At 46.0% G+C, this 22,977-nt stretch overlaps 2 protein-coding genes and 1 pseudogene across 5 annotated transcripts in view; all 3 read right to left on the reverse strand.

The window, feature by feature from the left end:
• AGBL4 (AGBL carboxypeptidase 4) overlaps nucleotides 1–22,977 on the reverse strand; it is a 1,011,660-nt gene that overhangs the window by 164,176 nt on the left and 824,507 nt on the right. The window lies entirely within an intron of this gene.
• The window catches only part of BEND5 (BEN domain containing 5), a 48,924-nt gene continuing 37,644 nt past the window's right edge, over nucleotides 11,698–22,977 (reverse strand). For all 4 annotated transcript variants that reach the window (XM_039885638.1, XM_039885637.1, XM_039885639.1 and 1 more), the window contains 2 exons: nucleotides 20,226–20,439; nucleotides 11,698–11,873 (listed from right to left, as the gene is read on the reverse strand). In XM_039885638.1, coding sequence (XP_039741572.1) covers nucleotides 11,716–11,873; nucleotides 20,226–20,439 — 372 coding nt within the window. In that variant the 3' untranslated portion in view covers nucleotides 11,698–11,715. The remainder of the gene's footprint in view (nucleotides 11,874–20,225; nucleotides 20,440–22,977) is intronic.
• Nucleotides 15,686–15,801, reverse strand: LOC120581375 (uncharacterized; annotated as a pseudogene).

Genomic DNA, 22,977 nt, shown 5'->3' on the forward strand with positions numbered 1-22,977 from the left:
CACCAACATCACCTCTACTCCTCGAAACACCTACCCTCTTCCACCTCTTGCCCCTTGCTCGCGATGACAATAAACATTTACACAGTGTTTACTATGAGTCAGGTACAGTTCTAGGTGCTTTATAGAAATTAACTTACTTAAGGCACACAGGAACCTAAGGCCTGCGTTTTATGGAGGAGGAAACTGAGGCCCAAACCCATTCAATAACTTGCCCAAGGTCACAGAACTGGTAAGTGGTAGAGCCCAGAGCCGGGCCTAGGCAGTGTGAGGTCAGAGTCCTCGAACGTAACCATTCCCAAGTCTTCTCCTCCTTTCTAGTCCTGGCGACAGCCTATCCTGGTGGAGCAAGATCGGTGCAGTAGTGGAGGCCGAGCTAACCATTTCTTATAATGGTTGAAGGTTGTTCACTTCTCTTCCCATAACAGGTAAGGGACTTTTCAGTGTCACAGCTGACGTGGCACAGACCACTGGCCCTGGTCAGTCGCTCCCCTTACGGTCCACCAACCAATAGGAAGTAGAAGACGTGTAGAAAAGGGAAAGATCCGCTGCGATCAGGCTCAGCCTTTGGATGTGAATCTGCCGAGCCGATGTCAGCACCAATAAACGCTGCTTCCTGCTTATCATCTCGGTGCCCATCTCTCTGCCCGAGTATCCTGCAACATCAGGGAGGTCTCCTGACACCGTTTCTTGATTGCTCAAGGTCTTAAACCCCCAGGCAGAAAGAACAGCTCTGGTCCCTGGTTCCCACAGCCCTTGGTCACCAGGGGCCAGGATTCTAGGGAGAGCTCCATCTCATCAACACCAGGCCCTGTGCTGGGCCCAGGGACTCAGAGAACAGACGGTGGCCCCGCCTTGGAGGGCTCATGGCCAGTGAGAAAGATGGCACACGATGATAATACAGGCTGATGAGACCAGCAGAGGTCATGAGAGGGTGCTCTGGAGCAGCGGGAAGAGTCCCCAACCCAGGCTAGGGCAGGAGCATGCAAACCTCCTGGAGCAGGGACAAGCAGAAGTCGAAGGTCATGAAGCAGAGTAGGCAAGGAAGGTTCAGCTAGAAGAAACAGCTTGTCAACGCAAGATCTAAGGTAGCTTACAGCATGGTCATTAAGGCACCAGGGTTTGGAGTCACTAAGGCTTCGATGCCAGTTCTGGTTCCTAGTCACAGCTGTGCCATCTGGGACAAGTTACTCAACCTCTTTAAGTCACTTTCCTCATCTATGAAGTGGGAATGGTGACAATAATCAGCTTCGTAGGGTTGTGTGAGAAATAACGAAGAGTTCCTAGCACATAGTAAGTGCTTAATAAATATCGGTTAATTAGAAAATATCCATAACTATGTATCCTGCACCTAGCACACAGTAAGGGCTCAGGAAAGGGGAGAGATGAGTTTACAGTGTCCTGACCTCATTTGCTGACAGCCAGAGGGAAAGAGACAACTAAGACAATGCAATGCAATGCTCTGAGAGTGAAATACAGGGCAGGCTGGGTTGGGAGGTTTGGAAACCTGCAGAAGAGAAGGATTCCTCAGAAGAGAGGGAAACAAGCCCTTAGGGAAAGTGATATTTGAGCCGAGTCTTCAAGACTGGGGAACAGAAGTTTTCCACAGTTAACAACCCAGGGGAAAGGCGAGAATGAGCTAAGGCCCCAGACCGTCCAGGCCCGAGGAGCTGAAGGCGGAGGTGGCGGAAGGGGCCCTGGAAGAGGCAGCCGCAGAAGCGTGCGAATGTTTAACGCTTGAGGGTGCTCCTCACTGCCCAGTGCTGTCACAGCAGGGGGAGGGGGGTGTGTTCACGGACACCCACAGGATGGCACAAGGCAGTTTATATCTGTGCTGGCACATTGACGATATCAGAAAAAAAGTTTCAGTTGGTTCAGTTTTCCAAGGTGGGGCAGGGTAGGTACACGGCAGGGTGGGGCTGGGGCATGGTGTGAACAGAACACACAACCCCTGTGATCACTGCAGTTCAGACCCTAAAGCCTCCAGAATGACCAGACAGGGATGCTCCATCTCTGCCAAGTTCCGAGCAGGGCCGCAGGCACCCACGAGCAAGAACTGCTGAAGAATTAATGGCAAGGAACCAAGGACAATGCTACAGGAAAAGCCACCTTGGTGTCTGCTCCTTGTGTGGCTTCTCTGGTGGCTGCTGCCACAAGTCAGGGGTGGGCGAAGAGTCCAGTGTGATCATTGGCAATTTGGGCTCACTAAAGTTTTCTGGGTAAATTTTAAATGCCCTTCCTGAGCGGGGGAGGGGGGATTTCTTGCTCAGATTCTTCCTACAGAACAATCTGTATGAGTGTGGCCTGGGTCTTGGACATTTATTATCTCTATCCTCTCAAAACTCCACTGGCCTGCTCAGGACCCTCATGGCCTGTACCTAGCTAGGGACTAAGGGAGAGAGTCGCCTTCCCAGCACTGGGATTGAGCTATAGTGATCCCGGCTTTTGTCACTGCTTCTCAGTTCGGGCCTGCATTGGGGCCACAGCCTTCAAATGAGTCTTTGATTTTCGTCATGTATTCATTCGATAATTTTTTAATGAGCATATACTATATGCCAGGTGCTGGAAATAGAGCAGTGAACAAAACAGAAACCAAGATGTTAAAGTGGATAATGAATGTAATTATGATAAAGTTTGAGAATTATTCTAAGAACAGGGAGAGAAAACTGGCAACGCAGTTTAGATGCTTATCAACAATTCTGGTTATTGTTTGTTTATTTGGGGTGTGTGAGTGTTGGTGCAAAGACAGGAGGTGGGTGTCTGGGTCTCGCTTTCTTCTCCTTCACGTCCTAGACACTAGAAATGGACACGGGAAATGACTGAAACAGGGATGATACACCCAATTGATTCCTGAGATTTTAGAATTCACTCGAAATGGCCCTCTTCCATCACCTCATCTCATGGGAGGCAGGCGGCCAATCCCACCTTGCATGCGGTCTCGAAGCGATGGGACTCACCTCCAAAGTCACGCAGCATCTAAATGGCTGCAGAGCTGGCTGTGAGGCTCAGTCACTGTCCCTCCTTCCTCTCCATCCACAGCTTCTGCTGGTCATGGCCCATGAGTTTGACATCACCAAGATGTAATTATGTGGCACTTACCGCAATTACAATATAGAAAAGTAGCATTGTTTAGAACAGTGGTTCTCAAAGTGTGGCCCCCAGACCAGCTGCATCAGCATCACCTGAGAACCTCCTGGGAATGTAAATTCATGAGGACCACCACACCAGCTGAATCAGAAACTCTGGGGCAGGACTTAGGATCTGGGTTTTAACAAGCCTTCAAGGTGATTCTGAGGCAGGCTATTGTTTTAGAACCACTGATACAGAGAAGAGAGCATTGGATTTTGGATTTTGCTTCGGGAGACTTGAGTTTAAGCTTCATCCATTTAATATATGACTCAGAAAATTCAAATTACCCTTCGTTATAGCCTGTTTCCTCATCTTCAAAATAAAGATACATCATAGAAATTGCTCTGAGAAATCACGAGGAGTAAGATCTGTTCAAGTCTTTTATATTATTAGTCGACATGATAATAAAGCCTTTCATTGATTTATTCAATAAGCATTTACTGAAAACCTAGTCTGCTGGTCCAGGCCGCCCATGCTGGGAGCACCCATTCTGCTGTCGTTTAGGAACCACTGGGCTAAGGCTCAAGCCAGCAGTTCAGTTGGAAGACACAGGGTCGAGTCCATTGTGGACAATCCTTCGCTATGGTGCTTTATATTTTAAAATGCAAAGGGCGGGGCTGCATCTCTGGGCTGAGGACAGCGCCCACCCGGCCGGAACTTGAAGCAAAACGACCCGGGTTTGGCCAGGACGCATTCTGGGCCAGGCTCCTGCTAACACATTTTTCACTTGGGATTTCACTGTATCCTCAGAGGAACCCCTCCGATTCTGTGTTATCGGTGCTGTACTACCAGGAGGAAAAGAGGCCTAGAGAGGGACATCACTTGCCCAAGGCCTCAGAGCTGGTCAAGATGTCCAGAGTCAGACATCACCATGTCAGATGAAAGGGTGTGTCAGTGAAAGGAAGGCCGTCTGTATGGACTCAGGATGCTAGGAGCTGAGCACTTCCCCGGGTGGCTTTTTTGCCGGGAGCTTCCTAGTATGCTTTTCCATTTTGTCCTCTCCGCACGGCAAGGGAAGAATCACTATCTGCATTTTTCTGATGAGGAATCAGAAATTCAGGGAAGGCTGTGACTACCTAGAGAGATGCAGCCTGGATTCAATCCTAGAGCATTCTGACTCAGAAACCTCCCCCCTCACCCCCATCTGTCCATGGCTAGGCTTTTCTCCAGAGGAACTCTAGGGGCCCCTGCAGGGGCTGAGGGGAGGGTATAGGCAGGAGCAACCCTGCACCCCCACCCACCTCCTGTGAGTTCTATTTTTTTTTTAAGTCTCTTGTTTCATTTTCTTCATGAAAATGTTTCTTTTATACTATAATCTGTTCTTGCTTGTTGTTTATCCATAAAGTGTTTTAAGGTACTAGTTAAAATGAACTCTTCCTTCCTACCTCCCCATACTTCCCCCTGGCCATCTTAGAGTAAAAACGAGACTCCAGGTAGACAAGACAAATTTAATGTCCCATACTGTCCACGCTTCTTAGATACCTCTCATCCCCGTGACAGGGGCCCAGCCAGGGCTTCCTATCCCACGCTGACACCCTCACAGCATTCTGGTCCTCGCTCAGATCTCGCCTTCGGGACGAAGCCGCCCCTGGCACTCCACTAATGAGTCGGCCTTCTCCCCACACTCGATCTGCCTCAACCGGCTCTCCTTTTCCCTTTTTCATGACACTTATCACCTTCTACAGTCTTCTCATTTATTATGGGTACCGTTTATCTTCCTCTCCATCCCATTCTACCCCCACTAGAGTTTAAGCTCTTTGTGGATTTCTTCACTGATATGTCTCAGGCATTTAGACTAGAGACTGACATGTAGTAGTCACTCAATAAATATTTGTTGAGTGATTGAACAACTACTCATGGGGGAACTTCTAGATACAGTAATGAGGCCAGAATACTGAATCTCTCTCCCCATTAGCTAACGAAGCAGTAAATGCCCAAATACTTGAGTACCAGATCAGACATGGCTGATAGGATGTATTCTGGAAAGGTGCAAAAAGCACAGGGTTTGAAGTCACACTTGAAATATGACTTCCTGGTCAGACCTGACCATCAGTGCCTATCAGAGTTCTGGGCACAGGAAAGATGCTCAGAATGTTTAAGATGAATGGAGGGCGGGGGGTGGGGGGGCTGGATCAACAGACAAATGATCAACTTACAGCCATTCTCATCCTTCAGGTGTAAGTTCTAATTTTACATCTCAGAGCCCTTCCCTGATCACACACTGATGTGGGCAGTCCTAGCTACTAGAATAACCCAGCTCAGAGAAAGCTAATGAGCAGAAGTGGGGTCTTTGGTGGAGGACCATCTGGCTCTTTCCTTTTCACTGAACTAAACACTATTATTGATAACTTGATGAAGATACAAAAGATAATGTTTACGTACTATAAAGCTTAGAGGAAGGCTATATCAGAGAATTAAATTCCATAAGGATCTCAGATACCCAAATGTCTGCATAGACAATTCACATAGGATGAAGCTGAAAAAATACAACTGTACAGAAAGCTAATTTGCCAAACTTCATTAAAAAATTCCAAATACTGATGAAGTTGTGGGGAGGTGGCACACACATGTCTACCTTGCTTGAGACACGAAATAACTTTTCACAAAATAATATAATAACACGTGGAAAGGACTATAAAAATGTTCTTGCCCTCTGACTCAATTTTAGCTCATTCCTGGGAATTTATTCTTAGAAACGAACAACCGTAAAGGATCATGGCAGCGTTATCTCTAATAGTCAGAAACTAGAGATGGCAAAACATACAGTTGAAGAGATAAGAAGGTAACCACGGCTCAGTGGTAGCTACGGAAATCAGGCAGCAGAGGGGAAAACGTTTGCCATGTGATGTTAAATGAACAAAACACGATAACGGGAGGCTGGCCAGTCCCCACGGACAGAGGTGCTGCCCATGGCCGGACCGGAGGGGCCCTCAGGAGTGAACGTGCACTCGGGCTCGGCTCTTGGGATTATGGCTGGGTTTTCTCTTTTTGCTTTGGCTTCCCTCAAATTTTGTTTTGTATTTTAAACACAAATGGAAAAAGAAGATCTCAACCAGCTGGAATGTTGGGCCGAAACCAATAAGATGAAATGGAACAGAGATAAATGCAAAGTCCTGTATTTCATTTAAGGAATATATTTAAGAACACACAATCGAGGTGAGAAGCAGTAGGAAGAGCTGCTAAAATGAAAAAGGGAAGGAAAAAAGAAACACAAAAAACCACATTTGCCGAAGCTCAGAACTGGGACCGTGGCGGCTGGCGGCCTGGCACGGTGGCAGGCCAGCGTGATAACCACAACACTGCACAACGGACAAGGGGACTGGGGCTGGGGGACATTGGGAACTTACCCGATTTCCTCTCATCTAATAAATATTGAAGTCAGGATTTGAATTTGGTGTGTTTCTCTGGCTTCAAAAATTATTATTATTATTTTTTTTTTTTATAATACAGTGAATTAAAGGAACAAGCATTGTGCTAGACAAAAAGAGGGAGCAGGGGACCGTCCATAAGCTCAACATGACCTTTAGCTTTGGTGACCAGAAACTCAACATGAGACAACTCTATCACTAAAGATGCTAATTCAAGGCTAGGCCACATTAATGGAGAAATGCCATCCAGTAGTAAGAGGCGACAATCTGCTCTAGTTAGTGCTGATCAGACCCTTCCTAGGGTAATGTTCAGTCCTGAACCCCACCTGTTAGGGACATATCTATAAAAGAGCAACCAGGATGGTCAGTGTTCTTAGGATTAGGGAACTAAGACACAGTAAATGCCTAGGTGCTTTACTCACATTATCTCACACTGCTCTTGAGACAATCCTGTGGCAGTCAAGAGTTGAACCCAGAGCCGTCTAATTCCTGGGCAGCCTCTCTCACGTGAGAAATGGTGGAACAGAATCTGAGCTATTTATTAGTTGGTGAAGAGATATGACTGCCACCTTCAGCTCTGCAAAGGGCTCTGATTAGAAGCACTCTGTGTGACTTCAGAGGATAGAACCTGAACGACCTCAGAACTCTCAGGGAAGTAGATTTTCAGCTTAGCGGAAGAATATTTTAGTGATGGCAGTAACTGGATGGACTCTCAGGTGAGAAGAATAATTCCCAAGCCTAGAGGCATTCAGGTACGTCTGGAAAGGCACTGCTTGGGGTGGACAGATCTCAGAACCTCGCAACCTCGAAGTTCACTTTTAACCTTTAGATTCCATGAGCCTATGAAGCTGTTTGGTGGAAACTGATCAATCCCTTCCAAAGGAGTGATGACGACATCTGTTGGTAGGTCTATTTGAAGATATAAAAGTAACAATTATATGCCCAAGGTAAACAGGATGGGCCAGAGAAAACTAAAGAAAATGACATAGATTCTGCTGGAGATCCTTACAGGTTAAGCTATCATTTTCTGTTAACAAGAAACCAAACTCTGGAGTCTTGGAAATAATCAAAGAAAATATAATTAGGTACTAGTTTTCACCTATTACTTTGGCAAAATAATTTAAAACATGGTTACACCCATCGTCTGTATCAAGAATGTTAAACTGTTATTCCTTTTGACCCAGGCAAAAGAACCCTAAGAAAACGATAGAAAATATAAGTGGGGGGTGGGGGGGACTGCGCACGAAAATGTTCATCAACAACGTAAAAATTCAAGAGAGCAGGGGGTGGGGGCTCAGGAAGGAGAAGGGAGCTCGAAGGAGCCCACAGGGAAAGGCCCATGAGTACTGGAGGGCCAAAGGCAGGTGCGAAAGCCAAGGTCAGAGCAGGTAAGAGACAGGACAGGAGCACACTCAGGTGAGGACTAAAGGGTGGAGGGAGAGGAGACGGGAGGGGAGGAACACCAACATTAATACCGGCGACCATTTATCTCCGCTCTTTGGGGCACTTTAATACATGCTCAGTCCTCCATAACTAGGGATTATTTTCTTTGTTTTGAGGATGAAGAAGCTGGTTTTCAGAAAGATGAAATAACTCATCTCAAGTGAGGTAGCAGGTGCTAGAGGTGGGAATTAAACTAAAATGCAATGACCTTAACCCAAGCTTACTCTACCACTGAGCTGGACCAAAGTGTGCAGCGAGGCCTTTCACGAACTGGAAGTCCTGTGGGTTAGCCCCACAGCTGGCCAGGTGGTTTCCTGGATTATAGTGTGATATCCGTTCTCTTGGTAGATGTTAGAACTGATTGCTATAAATTACACAGAGCAGCAGAGAAGCAGGTTAAATGGAAAGAGGATACAAATCTAATCATATGCTATGATCGCAGGTATATAAAATACATATTTACACCCTTAAAAAAAAGACTAAGATACGTCATGATATTTGTAGTAGCGCAACTGGAACGTTTGTCCATATTGTCCACAAGTTTCTATAAAGTGGTTTTATTTATTTATACTTAAGAAAGTCATAATTTAGAAATGCATCCAAGAAACCTTTGGGCACATAACAGTCACTAACACTTTTCTCGACCGGAAAATAAAAATAAGCCACATCTTTGTTTTGTCTGCTAACAGGACTTGTTGCCAGGCCTTCTGAAGACAGTGCCCAAACCTCAGCAATTCAGGCCCTGCCATTTGGTATTTGACTGTCTTGCCTTGTCTTACACAACTCACTGACTGACATTGAAAGAAAGGAATCGAAAGAAAGAATTGAAATGTAAAAGTGAGGGAGTAGTCATTAGTGCCTAGAATAAAAGTCACTTTCTGCATCATGTTCAAGTAAACAGCATTGACAGAGCATGAAAGTTTAACTCTGAATAAGGTTAGGGCAGATCCTCAGCTATTTAAAAGAAAATTTATTTTCCATTTCGAATAACCTCAGGCACTTTAGAGGAAGCATATCTTTTTACTTCGAATATACTCTTGTTCCTTCATTCAAGCAGGCCTTCTACCAAACTGGTATTATTCAGAAGTAGCACTTGTGTTAAAATACACGTTCCCAGCTCCATCCCACACCTACTGAACCCAGCTCTCTAAACCAAAGCCCAGGAATCTCTATTTTAATGGTCTCAGCAGATTCTTAAGATTTGGTAAGTTTAGGAAACCCTCTTCTACACAAAATGGGCTTGAGTTTTGCAAATGTACTTGAATGTAATAAAACTGAATCCTCATAAATAGTACTATTATTCCCAGTCCTTCCAAATGGTTTTAATGAAACTGATTTCTATTGGCTGATTACTTAGGTCGAGTCTTTGACAAACCCTGAGATTACGCAGCTAGATTCTGAGCCCAGACCATAATAGCCCACTCATCTTTCAAGAAAGAGGTGAAAGGGCAGATTTTGCATAGACCGGGATTCTGATCCAGCTCCAATGCTGACAAACCTGGGACCTTGGCCAAGAAGTTATTTCACCTTTTCTGAGCCCATTTCCTCATTCTTATGGATACAAGAATGACGGCTTTGACCTCATATAACTGTACCAGGGCACTGGTTACACAACAGGCGCTCAGAAACTTCTTTAACTCATGTGCAAAACCTCCCAATTCTCTATCAGAATCGGTTCTTAGGTCCTTCTTTGTCACACCCACTTCCGATTTTATTTTGCCTGTAAGCCACGGATAACTAACATTTGCATGGCTCTTCGAGACTTACAGAGCCTTTTCCAGATATTACCGGGATTACGCTCTGCAGCTCCGAGTTCGCAATCATTAGTTCCACTTTAGAAGAAACGAACCTCGGAGAAGTCAAGTGACCTTCCTAGAAGCGACAAAGGCAGAATTTGAACTTGGATCTCACAATCTTTCACAACCCGGTTCTGTCCCTAATGCATGCATCGTATATTACACAAAACACTTTCACAGGCATCGTTCATGACGCAAAGCACTTTCACACGCCACAGCATTTTTAAGTATGTATTTCCATTACTATTCTCCCCTCACCTAAAAGCACCTACGAAGCAGGTTATACTGTATTAGTCTTTGAAGAAAAATGGATAGAGCCTCTGGGTATACTTTTGCCATGCTTAGGGAGAAGAGGGATGAGCTCAAGTATGATGCATACTGTTTCCCAGACTCTCACGCCTTCTATGTTACTCATGCCCAAGCTGCCCCCATGCCATTAAAATGAACACATCTTAATAACAAGAATGTATTGAACACCGCTAAGAGTCACGAACTTGACTGACCCATGAAATGAGTTAACCTTATGTTAGACACTTGGAAAAGTCCTGGCACATATTCAGTATGTTGTTGCTATTATTACTACTTAATTATTTTCCTCATCACACTGATACGGACTCTGAGAAGCGATTGGCCCAAGAACACACTGCTAGTTTGAGGAGAGCTAGGAAAATACCATAAAAGGAAATTCACATCTATACATCCTATTAGAGAACATATAGTATTTCACATTACAAAGGATTATTTTATTTACTAGAATAAAAGTCCTCAAAGAGGCACCCACCTCCCTTCCTTACCCCAGTGATCCTGAGCTTTGCTTACAGACCATTAATGCTTTAATGGTCTAGTAGATCATGCTTTAAAGAAACCAGAGACCAAAGTTTTCCAACCAATGCCTATAAGCCAATAACCAAAAATTAAGAAATTAACGATCGCCAACATTTATTGAGTACTAAATATATATAATCCTTATGGCAACTCTGCAAGTTAGATATTATCTCCCTTTTATGGAACCGAAAATGGTCACTCAGGAGGTTAGGTTAAGCTCAAGGCGAGCGGGAGAGCAAGACTTGGAACCCAGATGCTCAGCCCAAAACCTCTGCCATTTCCAAGATACCATCCTGACTTCACAGGCATTACAGAAAGGAAAGTGCAAATCAACAGGGAGATCAAATGTGGTTGTCAGATGCACATCGGGAACCTTAGAGACTCAGATACTGAATGAGATAAAAATTATGTAACTTGAAAGTGTTACATTTGAGATATAAGATGGGAAAAACAAACTGACATCGGGTGACTGTCCCCGACTTCCCGATGGTAACCCTGGACCACATCTAACATTACTGCTCCCCTCCACCCCTCGGTAAAGATTGACTCAAATCATCTGGGAAGCTGGATCTCAGATCGCCTTGCACAGGAAAGGTGACTGGTCCTAGATCTGTCCTTTGAAGTAGTCTGCTTTTGAGACAGCCTTTCAGATCTGTAGACAGCAACCACGTCCCTTATGAATTTTCTCTCCTTTGGCCTAAATGTTCTGTCCCTCAAGGGACACTGGTCACCTTCACTGTACAATTACTATCCTTAAGTAAATGAGGGTAATGATTGCCTACATCAAAGAATTAATGATGCTTTATTATAGAACAGAATAGAGGAGCAGCGAAGTCCTTGAATGGTAAAAATATCAGTTCCAATTCTGGGTCAAGTGACGGGCAACTCAGAGACATTTTATTCCCCTCTGAAAAGACAGTGTTTTCCCCATCCCCAGAACGACACTGGCGCCAGGTTGCTGCCCGAGTCTCAGCAAATCCATCTGACTTCTTTGAAGTGGGAAGTCCAAGTTCAGAACAAGCCGCTGACCCCAGAACCCTACTGGCTCCCTGCCCATACACCACCATGCACAGTGGGGTCTGATCCGGACGGCACCGTCGCCCGCAAATCACACGCCACGCAAGGAAAACGAGAAGGCGTTATGAAAAATCCAAAGTTTATTGCAAATTGTATTTTGCTTCCCTCCGTTCTTCGTTTTTACAGGATTTATTGATATCCATGATTTTTTCACAGATGTACTTGTTGACTTTGGAGAGTCTCTGTGCAATTTCAGTTTCATCCACAGTTTCTTGTGCTATTCTGTCATACAAACACTCTGGAAAGGGAAAAAGAGACGAGAAGGCCGAGGATTAATGGTGAATCTGAGTAAAAATCTTTTGAGGGAAAGGAAAATGTGTGTACTGACATACTCCCCAAATACCAATTCACGTATGTGGCAGGGCAATCCTTTCAAATCTTCATCACAAAATGTACTTAGAAAAGTGTAAAAACACACTGTAAATTTACCCTTTAAAGATAACAATAAAACACCCAGGTGCCTACTACCTAGCTTGTCAGGACATCTCTGGTCCCTCTGAAGCCCCTGGACGCCCCTCCTCCATTCCATCCTCTCCCGCCCTCACCAGAAACAACCGCTCTCCTAAATGTTTGCTTTCATTTTAATGTTAACACACATGCATGCGTCCTTAAATAACATACTGTTTACTTTTCTGTTTTTCACTTTTTTATGAGTGTGTCCATACTCTACATAGCCTTCTGACTTTTTTTTTTCACTCAACATTACAGCCCTGAAATTTACCTCTGTTCAAGTATATAGCTACGGGTCATTCATTTTCACATCGATGAGTGGTGTTCCACTGTATGACTACTCTACAGTTTGCCGATCCATTTTATTGTCAATGGATACTTGAGTTGTTTCCAGTGTTTTGTAATTACAAACATGCTGGCACATGTCTCCTGGGGTAGGTGTGTAGGAAATTCTCCAGTATGGGCCTAGGTGTGGAACTGCTGAGTGTTAGGGTATGTGCATGCTCAAGTTTACTAGGTGATGCCTAGTAAATTGTTTTCCAAAGTGGCCCTGCTGACTGGCACTCCCAACAGTCGTGCGTGCAGTACTGGTTGGCCTACGTCTTCGACAGCACTTGACACTGTCAGATTATTAAGGTTTTGACAACCTGGTGGGTGTGAAGTGGTGTCTCATTGTGGTGATTACTAATGAGGCTTCCGAGAGCCACTTTTACTGAGTCTGCCATTTGCCAAGATGAAGCAGAACGAGCCCCAGATCAGGACTGATTCCTCACCTCGTAAACAAGGATAACAAACCGCAGAGTATCTTTTTTAAGGCTGCCACGAGGGATATGAGAGCAACATTTTGCGAGCCTTCTTCAAACTGTAAGGAACACCACACCTGTGTGGGGTTGTTGCAATTATCTTATGTATCTACAACGGTTCACTCCCAGCACCTAGCACAGTGCTTGGCACAGAGCGAGATTAAGTAAATATCTGTTAAACAAATGAATAAGTCAGTGTTCTTCCAGCGAAACCTGAGGGGACATAGAAATTCTGGACATAAGAGGACTGGGAGTGCAGGTGGGGAATGCACCACTGGAGTCCATCACCATGGGCAAGAATTTCAACTTCCTTGAACCTGAGCTTTCTCTCCTATAAAACAGGAATGACAAGCCAATTTTAAGGAAAGGAAATAAAATCCTGTGTACCAAACCAGCACATGGCAGGTAATCCTCTTAGAAATGCAGACTGTCAACACTAGAAGGGATCAGAGACTAACCCGTGCTAACCCCAGCACTTCCCCGTGAGAAGCTGGAGGCCTGGAGAAAGGAAGGTGGTATGGGCAGAATCCACTGCTGTCCCCCTCCCCCAACTCTGAACCTGGGGCACTGTTTCTTCCCCACTGAGAAGGGTTTTGCATGGAGAAGCCATTAAAAGCTTTTAATTGACTCCCACTACTTCCTGACCACTCCTAAGCCCTACTAATCTTCACTTCATCTTGTCTTGGCCTTTCTATAGGGACTCAAATAACAAGGTAGGGGGCCCTATCTCTCTCTTCAGTCCTACCTCTGTTATTAACCACCTGCAATTCCCTCCCCACTCCAGTTTCTCCCACAAATCAGTGTCTTTGCTCATCTCTTTTCAGATTACCCTGGCTCCAGGTTCCACCTGCCTGCACCCTATTCATTCTTCCCAACTCAGCCTCGCTAGAACCTCCCAGGCTGAGTTAGGAGACGCCTAAGCCTCTGTGCTCCCATGCTCGCCTGGGTTCTTCTCTGTCAAAGCATGGATCACAACCTAATGAAACCACAACCATGCTGTCCTTCCTACAGCCTGGAACACTTGGGGCATTCTCTCTCCAGCTCTGGGCAAGGAGAAAGCAGACAATCACAGCGACTGCTGGAATCTGAAGCGAATGAGGGAGGCAACAGATGCTGTGAACTGTTCCAAAGTTTAGGTGTTTGGCCCTAAACTTACTTGCTGTACAACTTCTAGTGGGAACCTCTCCGGGTCTCAGTGTCACTATCTATTAGAGTAGGATATCCAACTGGATGATCCAGGGAGATTCTTCCAGCTCTCGGCCTCTAGAAGGTAATAAGGATGGCAAAGAGGCAAAGGAAAGAGCAGGAGAAAGAAGGAGAGGGGGTCTGATGGCCCTTGGAGCCCCCGGCATGAGTTGGAGAAGACGGCGGGAAGAGAAAGGTCCAGAAGGAGAAAGGTCTGCAGAGAGGCCTCCGCAGAATTCCAATCAGTCTCATTTCCTGGGTGTGAGAGCACTGAATGGTCCCTCATGTTGATTAAAAGGCTTTCGTTAGACTTTAGATATTAATCATCTGTAGTTGCCAGGAACGTCTCCCTCTGCGAGGGAGCATTTGAGATTATTGCTTAATTAACAAGGTTTATAACAGCGCTAATGTGTCCTATTAAAAAAAGTTGTAAAAATTAACCAGAACTCAATGCTGTGGCTCACGTGGAAAACTCAGACACTCTGCAAAAGGTCATGTGACCTTAATAAGGTTTAACTGTCCTTCCGGAGCTTGTCATTAAAGTGAGATCCCTCCAACCCTCCTGCTTGCATCTTCCCAAAGTGGTGTCAGTGTTCACCCCCTCCCCCCGCTACTATCTGGTAAGAAATTATTTTAAAATCAGAGAAGAGACTATCCTCAACAACCCTTTCGCCATTTTTATACAGCAAATGTGGCTAGATGTGGTAGAATCATACAAAATAAATATAATCTCAACCCAGCAGAAAGCCTGCATGGAAAAAACCAGTCAAGCACAATCTGGAAGAGCTCAAATAATTAGGCTAAAAATCATGAGTACATGGTGGGATGGGAGACGAACTTCAAACCTGCCTGGTTGTAGTAAAACGAACAAACCAAAAACATTGTACTTCGGTAAGACAAGAAGCCTCTGGAGATGGGAAGCTGCAGGCTCAGTTTTGCTTGGCTCTGGTCTAACTAGCTGTACGGCCTTGGGCGAGTCAATTTCCCTTCATTCCCATGCAGGGCAGGCAAACATTTATGGGCTCTCAGGGGCTGCCAGCCCAGGCTCCTGGGAGGCGAAGACAAGGTAAGAAGAGAAGAGCCGTAGGCATGCTGGGACCAAGAGGGTGGGGAAGGCCTTCCGAAGGGAGGTTCTCCCAGGCAGATCTGGGTGGTGAGCAGCGGCCAGCTGGACAAAGCAGAACCGGTGGAAGGTAGGGAGAATGACCTACGTTCCAGGCACTGGGAACGAAATTTGCAAATTCCCTAATGTGAGAGGGAACGAGGCTGGTTGAGGAAATACAGTAGTTTACTATGGCAAGAACTTAAGAGTTTCGGGGGAATGCTGCTGAAAAGTAAAGCTGGCGCTATAGCCAACGGCTGAATTATGATGGTGCTTTTATGACATGTTAAGAAGCTTATCCTTTCATAAGCACCATGGACTGGCTGTGATACAGTGGTGATAATGAGAGATTTTGTTTTTGAAAGATCGCTGGGTTATACAATGGAGAAAGGAGGCTGGAGCCACTGGAGCAGAGCAGGGGAGACATGTGGCCTGGACTGTGAGAGGGCAGTGGGTATGGAGAGAAGTTGTTTGTTTGTTTGTTTGTTTTTAATTACTTATTATTATTTATGCCTACAGCACCTGGTCTTCCTAGGTGGTCTCCTATCCAAGTACTAACCAAACCCCACCCTGCTTAGCTTCCGAGATCAGACATCGGGCTTGTTCAGGGTGGCATGGCCTCAGACCATGGACCGTGGCTCTACCGGGGCGTGAACCCAGGATCTTCTGTGTGTAAAGCAGATGTGCTAACCACTACACTATGGAACCATGTCCTAGAGAGAAGTTTTAAGAGGTGTTTAGAGGCAGAACGAATGGGGAGTGAGTCATGTGGAGGAATCAAGGATGGGACATCTCTAAGTCCCAGGTCGGTGGTGCCACTCACCAATCCAGGGAACACAGAAGGGGCAGAGGCTTTGGGGGAAAGAAAAAGGAGAGAGCAGTGAGCAGTGCGGTTTTGCCAACATCATGTGGACATCCACGAGACCTGGATGTAGGGGTCAGGAACTCAGAAGTGTGAGCTGAGGTCAAATGTAGATTTAGGAATCGTCCTTCATCCGTTCAACAAGTATTTATCGAGCACTCACTACATGCTGGCCCTGAATAAGACGCCCATTGTAGGGAGAAGGACAATTATTCAGTAAATAAACAAGTAAGAAATAACCATGCAGAAATTTTAGGATGACATGCTAGAGGGCAATGAAAAGTCTACCTTGTTCCGACGTTTGTGAAAGAGTCCCCAATGAGGAGGAGGAGGCAGGGATGTGCATCAAGGGAAAGACACACATGGCAGGTGGGAGCAAGGGAAAGAAATTGGAAGGAGGCACTCTCTTGATTCCAGGCGCAGCAGGCGAGAAGTGTCACAGAAGATGGTCAGGGGTGTCTGAGGCGGATCACCCAAGGCATCAAGCCCCAAGATGAGGTGTGCGGGGTTACCCCAAGGGACGAGGGTGCACTAGGGAACAACAGAGACACAGGGCACCGAAACTCCATATGAGAGAAAGCTTTATGGGACAGGCAGAGAGAAGGGGCTAGGGCAGGAGGGGAGTACAGAGGAAAACAGCCTGGCGGGATAGAAATAGAGGCAGGAGAAATTCAAACCATCGGGATCGTTTCTGCAGTTCAGGGGAAGGGTTGTGCCCAGTGCTGAGAGGGAGGTGTGCTTTCTGTATACCTAGATCTGGAAGGAGGAAGTCACTGGGAAAAACTGGCGGCAGGATAAACAGAGGACTGGGAGGCTGAAGCCTGGCCTTGGCTGGGGTACAACCCAAACCTGAGCAGGGACTGGCAGACCCCTCTCAAAAACTGAATATGAAAAAGGAAAAAGAGAACTAGCAGCAGCTAACTAGGTATTAGCAGGCAAGCCTCTGAAGTATTTTTTTTTTTTTTTTTTTTTAAGAAAGATCATCAAATCTATTTAATGAATCAGTGAAAAAAAGAAACAATGCAGGGGCTGCAGCACAGTTGGAGGAACAGGTATTCAGGAAGGCAGGTGGGCTGGGATCCAGATGAAAAGAATGGCCAGCCCCAAATATAAGAAAACTCTTCTTTTAGGACCTGAGGCAGAAGAATGGGGCGTCGGGGGAGGTACATTTAGTCTGTAGGTGTGGTGGTCCCAAGCTGTGGGAGTCCCTCTTCTTTTCTCTGTGAAGGAAGAGACAAGGCCATCTTTTGAGAAAGAGAGAGGTGTAGACTACGATGTTTGGGAAAAGTAGAGAAGGTTTAAAAAAGGTTTGGACGTTGGGGAAGTGGATCAGTAAGAGAAACTCAGAGGACTTGGCAGGTGGGCTTGAAGACAGTGAATGTGTGATGGTCCCAAGCCACACAGCTGAGGTGTTTTCTGCTAGATTGTTCGGTAGCACTGGGGACCCAGTTAGCTGCATTGACCATCGTCTAAATGGGGTTTAAAGAACAGTAAAAATGTCTGTTTGGTCCACTGGGTCGCAAGAACAAGGATTGTGATCTTGGCTTTATAGATGGAGACACCGAGCATCTACTTGGTCCTGGTACTACACTAGGTTTGGAGAAACAAAAATAGCTCAAAGGTAAGCCAAAGCAGAGCTGGGGCTCAACACCAGGCTCTGGGGGCCTGGTTCTAGCTTCTACTTTCCATCACACTGCACTGGAAGCCGACAGGGGAGGGCCTGAAAGCTGAAAAGCACTGAACAATCGTGAACTTTAACAATGTGACCATCATGAGGTCGTATCGGCTCCATGGAGGCAGCTCACTTGTCAACAAAGGTCGGTAACTTCTTTTCACACCTCAAACAACCACTTCCAAACTATAAAACTAGAGAGCCCTCTTAACTGTCTTAAGAGGTGAGTTTTTAGCTGAGGAAACTGAGACACAGAGGGAAAGTGATTTATAAGAAATCACACCCAGGGTCAGTCAGGCAATCTGCTTGCACATCTCAGAGTTTCATTTGTTCAACCCTCATTTACTGCAGTCCTACTGTGCGTCAGGCCTTGTGCTGGGCAATGAGGGTGTGGAGCTAAATCAGGTATGGTCAGACTAGTGCCTGAGGGAGATAGACAGCAGATGTCTTTAAACCATGAGGCAATAGTAGGGCATCCGGTCATTGGGAGGCACCTGGGACCTGCTCAGTCACATTTGAACAAGCGTAACAGAATTAGAGGTTGGCCACCCATCAGTCAGATCAGGGCTTCATCCCCAGGAAGGCCTTTTTCTCAGGGTGACCTCCCAAATCAGGCTCTGCCATTTCAGACAGCGGGCTAACTAAAGGTTACCTCTGATTGTTGAAAAATAAGTGGCTGCCTCAATCAATTAATCATGAGTCAGCCAGGCAAGGGAGGCAGCTGTGCTATGGCAGAACAAGCCCCAGACCAGAGTCGGGGGGTTTGGGTTTGAATCCAGGCTCTGAAACCTTGTAGTGGTGACCTCAGGCTGGTCACTTAAATTTTGTCCTGCACCTGGAGCTCCAAAATATCCCCTAAATCTGGCCATTTTTCTCCACTTCTACTGCTATAACCTTAGTCCATGGCACCATCACCTCTTCCCAAGACCACTGCATCAGCCTCCTAACTGATCTTCCATTTGGTTATTCCACGATTCGAACACCTCCACTGCCTTCCTCTTGGGAGTAGAGTAAATCCAGGATGCTCACTTAGGCCATCACAGCCTTACAAGACTAGATCTCGCCCACCTCCCTGACCTCACTCATGACTCTGCAGTTGCCTGGGGCCTCCTCATCCTTTGAGCATGCTGGCCTTTGCACCTGCAATTTACCTGGCCTGTTTCGGCACCTCTTAGACCTTCACGGAGCTGCCTCTTCCATATCCAGTTCCCAGCTCGCATCCACATCCTCAAACAGGCCTTCCCCAACTCCAGCTAACAGGGCCCTCTTCATCCTACCATGTCGCGTGGTGACGCATCACGGCCTTCATCAGTCCCTGAAATTACCTGACCTGTTCATGGACATATCTGTCATCTGACCCAACACCTAGTGCAGGGCCTGCTCAAAATGTGACTGATTGAGTCTTACTTTCTTCATCGAAACATGGCAGCTGGACACTTAGAGACCAATGGTTAGGAACACAGCTTCTGAAGCCAGCCTTCCTGGCTTGGGCTCCTGCCTCCACTCCTATAAGCTGTATAATCTAGGCAAGTTAATGTCTCTGTGTCTTGGTTTCCTCATTTATAAAACAGGGATAATAATAGTAGCCAATAGTAGGGGTGTGATGAGGGTTAAATGAATCAATGTGTGTAAAAGCATTTCTTAAAACAGAATCACAGAAAAACTCCCAGGACCTGAAACATAGTCATTGCTCAGAATAGTGATTACTATAGTATTCTCTCTGCTCCTGTTCACTTTCCTGCCTTTCTCTATAATTGGTATTATCTGTATAGTAACTAGCTGTTCTTGTGTTCATCTTCTCCATGAAACTATGAGCTCCTTGCAGATGTGTCCTCAATACCCAGTAGAGAGCCTGGCAAAGAGTAAGAGCTTAGTGAATGAAGAGAGGGAGGGAGAGACAGAGGACAGAGGGAAGAGAGAGGAGAGAGAGAGGGAGGAAGAGAGGGAAGGAGGAAGGGAGGAAAATCAGAGTGTCTAGCATATAGCCCCCCTGCCTTTTTTGCCTTCCCCCCAACTCCTCTCAAACACCAGAAAAGCAGCTCAGTCCAGTGACCCTCAGCTGGTCTTTGCCTCATTAACTGACCCAAGCATGATGGTAGAACCCCAACAAATTGTCGCCTAGTCTTGACCTTTCCTGCTCTCCGTACTGCTCTTTCCCACCTCCATGCCTCTGTTCCAGATTCTTTTGCCTCCCAAAGTATCTCATTTACATATGTGTGTCTCCGTGTCCGACATATCCTCCGAGGCCCAACTCAGTGACGCCATTTTCCAGGAATCCTTCCCTTAACACACCACCTGTCCCTCTCCCATGCTCGTTCCTTGCCCTGCACTGTGTCCACAGCTCATTGGCCCTGTTACATGTGAGCTCTCCTGAGACAGGTCCATATCTGCTCCTGTGTCCCCAAGCCCAGCCGGGGGCCTGGCATAGAGAGGCTTCGGCAAGTGCTTGTGGAACTGAGTTGTGCTTATTACATTTCTGAAAGAGTAAAAGGACAGCTTCTGCTACAGTGACCTACCTCTGACGATGCTTAGTTTGTGAGGCGAGAGGGGTGGCTTAGGGACTGCATCTTTCTTTTTTTTTGTGGCAACTCCTGTGACACTTCTGTTCTTCAGAACATCTGTTCCCCAAATCATGACTGCCAAGTTCTTTGTGTACTTGGAATCTCCTTGGGTTACTTGTAGCTGGTGCCATTTCTCCTCATCAACCCAAATCCCGCTTCCCAGGTGGACCTGAAAGGGATTAAGAACGCAAGCACCTGTTAAGTCAGACGGGATGGCAGTTGGAAACTTCTTGAGTTTTAAAACACATTCCTGCACAACTGTAAGGGATTCGTTCCATAAATGCTAAATTAACTTTTTTTAAGGGAAATACTAAAACTCGTTTATCGAATACCTATAATGTGCCAGGCCTTATTCTAGTGCTTTATATCCACTATCTCAAATCTTCTTGGCAACCCTGGAAGGAAGGTGTTGGGACGCTATTTTCATGTCAGATGGAAAAACCAGAATGAGAAAGGTACAGCAACCAGCTGAAAGTCACTCAACTGTGAAGTTGCAGACCTGGGATTCTAAACTACCCTCAATGTTACTGCAAGGCTGCTCAGAACTTCACCAAATTTCAGGAACACATTTGTTTAACACTTTCTCTGCTACACTGTTACTCTCCCCCTTTAAATGTGAACATCCTGGGACATACATCCTCCTAGCACACTGGCTCTCAGCCTTGACTACGTGGGGTCACCCGGGGAGCTATAAAAATCGCTGGTGCCTGGGCCCCACGCCCAGAGATTCTGATTTATTTCATCTGGGCGGGGCCTAGGTCTCAGGATGGTTTAGCTCCTTAGGTAATTACAACGTATAGCTAAGTTTGAAAACCACGGACAGCCGGAGTGGGGAAGGCAGCTGTCCAGGCTCTGCCATTGGTCGGGGTGCATCTGCGCAAGTTCTTTCCCATCTCTGGCTTCGGTTCCCCGTGAACTGAACTGGGAGAGTTGGATTTCATCTCCAAGTTCCTTCTGGCTCAGAACATCTATGGTTTTAAATTGAACACAACCACAGTGCCCTTGGTCTGATTCTGATGGTGCACAGGAAGGAAGCGCTCAGAAAGTTTCAGTGCAGAGTTGATAAATGCTAAAGACTCAGAATGCTCTAGCAGTGAGCTACAAGCTTTGCAACTTTTTTTTCTCCTTTCTGGCTCTTTCAACAACTCAAAAAAAATTTGGTAACATTAACCATTAAAAAATTTGTTTGACTCTGACACTGCCATTTATGTTGTTGTGTTTCTGCTGAGTTTATGGAGGGTGAACGTGGCCTCTGTGGGGACAGAGGGGAGGCAGCCACTAATAAGCTGAACTTTCTAAGGGGAATGTAAAGGCTCTGCCAGAGGTGCCTGTCTTCAGAACAACCTGCAGGTCATCAACATCGCATGGTCAGAAGATGCCTCGGGAGAAGTTCTGGCCTGAGAGACTGCACACATATCCGCGGTTCAGAGATAATTAAAGATCTTTCTACTGACGCTTGGCTTGGAAAGGAAGGTGGGCACTACACAGTGAGCAGACAGGTCAGCCCACAACAGTTCCTTTTTCACCAATTACTGAGGTTTTCCGACCATCGAAAAAGAAAAAAAAAAAAGCAACACAGCCCACCCATGGATGTCAGTAGGCAAACAATCCACCTGTCACATCTGACTTCACTTCCTTTTGCCTGAAAGGCCATTCAGACCTCTCTAGGCATGAAATCAGATAACAAGATGCACCTGGCCCCTCTGTGCTGCAAACTTCAGTACCGCAAATCTGTTCACATGGCTCAAGAAGACTATCCTGGAATGAGACGTGCTGCCTGGGGCTGGCTGGGCAACACCAACCCAAGGTCAGGTCTGACCTTTTCTCTGCAGTCTGAACTGCCGGTGGGCAGTCTGTGTGCCAGGTCAGGCATGCTGGGGACAAGTTCCCTGCTGCTCCCTGCTGGACCGCAAGTCACCTCCCTTGATGACACTCTGGAGCTACCCACACAAGCTTCAGAGATAGGGAAAAAAACAAGCAATCTGAATTGGACTAAATTCAGAATCAGAAAACCATAGAGATGGAAGACAACTTCAATTTTTCACAGCTCTGCGCTCTTTCCTACCCCAGGCCTTGCTTTCCTATAATCTTTTAATTTAACTTAATGTTCTTCGAAGAGAGATGACAGTCATTTTAGTCAATGTTCTATAAGAGAAAAGGGACGCTAATATTTTTTGAGCACCTGTAATGAACCAGGCATTGTACCTTTAATTTATTTATCCACATAATGACTTTAAGAGATGAAAACAAGTAGAAATTATTATTCTCATTTTACAGATGTGAACAGGGATTCAGAGGGACTAAATTACATTTCCTAAGACATACTATCAATAAAACTTAGAATCGAGATTCAAACCCAAATCCGCGTAAGCTTGAAGCCCACGCCCTCCCGCCTTCCTGCTGCTGCCAGTGTCAGGATGAAAATCCAGCGGATCTCGCACATCGATGTTCAATTATTTTTCCTTTTGAGTCTTCCTCTGTACCTGCCGGGTCATGTGCCTTGCCAGCACCCAGTGAAGTTCACCACCGCAGACATAAAATTCAGGAAAAATGCCACGGGCTAGCCTTCCTGTCTCCAGTCCCCGCTCCCTCCAACCCGCCCTGTAAACTGCCAGATTAATTTCCCTAAAACACAGCTTTCCTCCTTTGACTAGATGAATTCCACTTTTTCACAAAGTCTGGATTCTTGAATGGCTCCTCATTTCCT

Source organism: Pteropus medius, unplaced genomic scaffold, assembly GCF_902729225.1.
Source record: "Pteropus medius unplaced genomic scaffold, Ma_sr-lr_union100, whole genome shotgun sequence".
Classification (NCBI taxonomy): Eukaryota; Metazoa; Chordata; class Mammalia; order Chiroptera; family Pteropodidae; genus Pteropus; species Pteropus medius.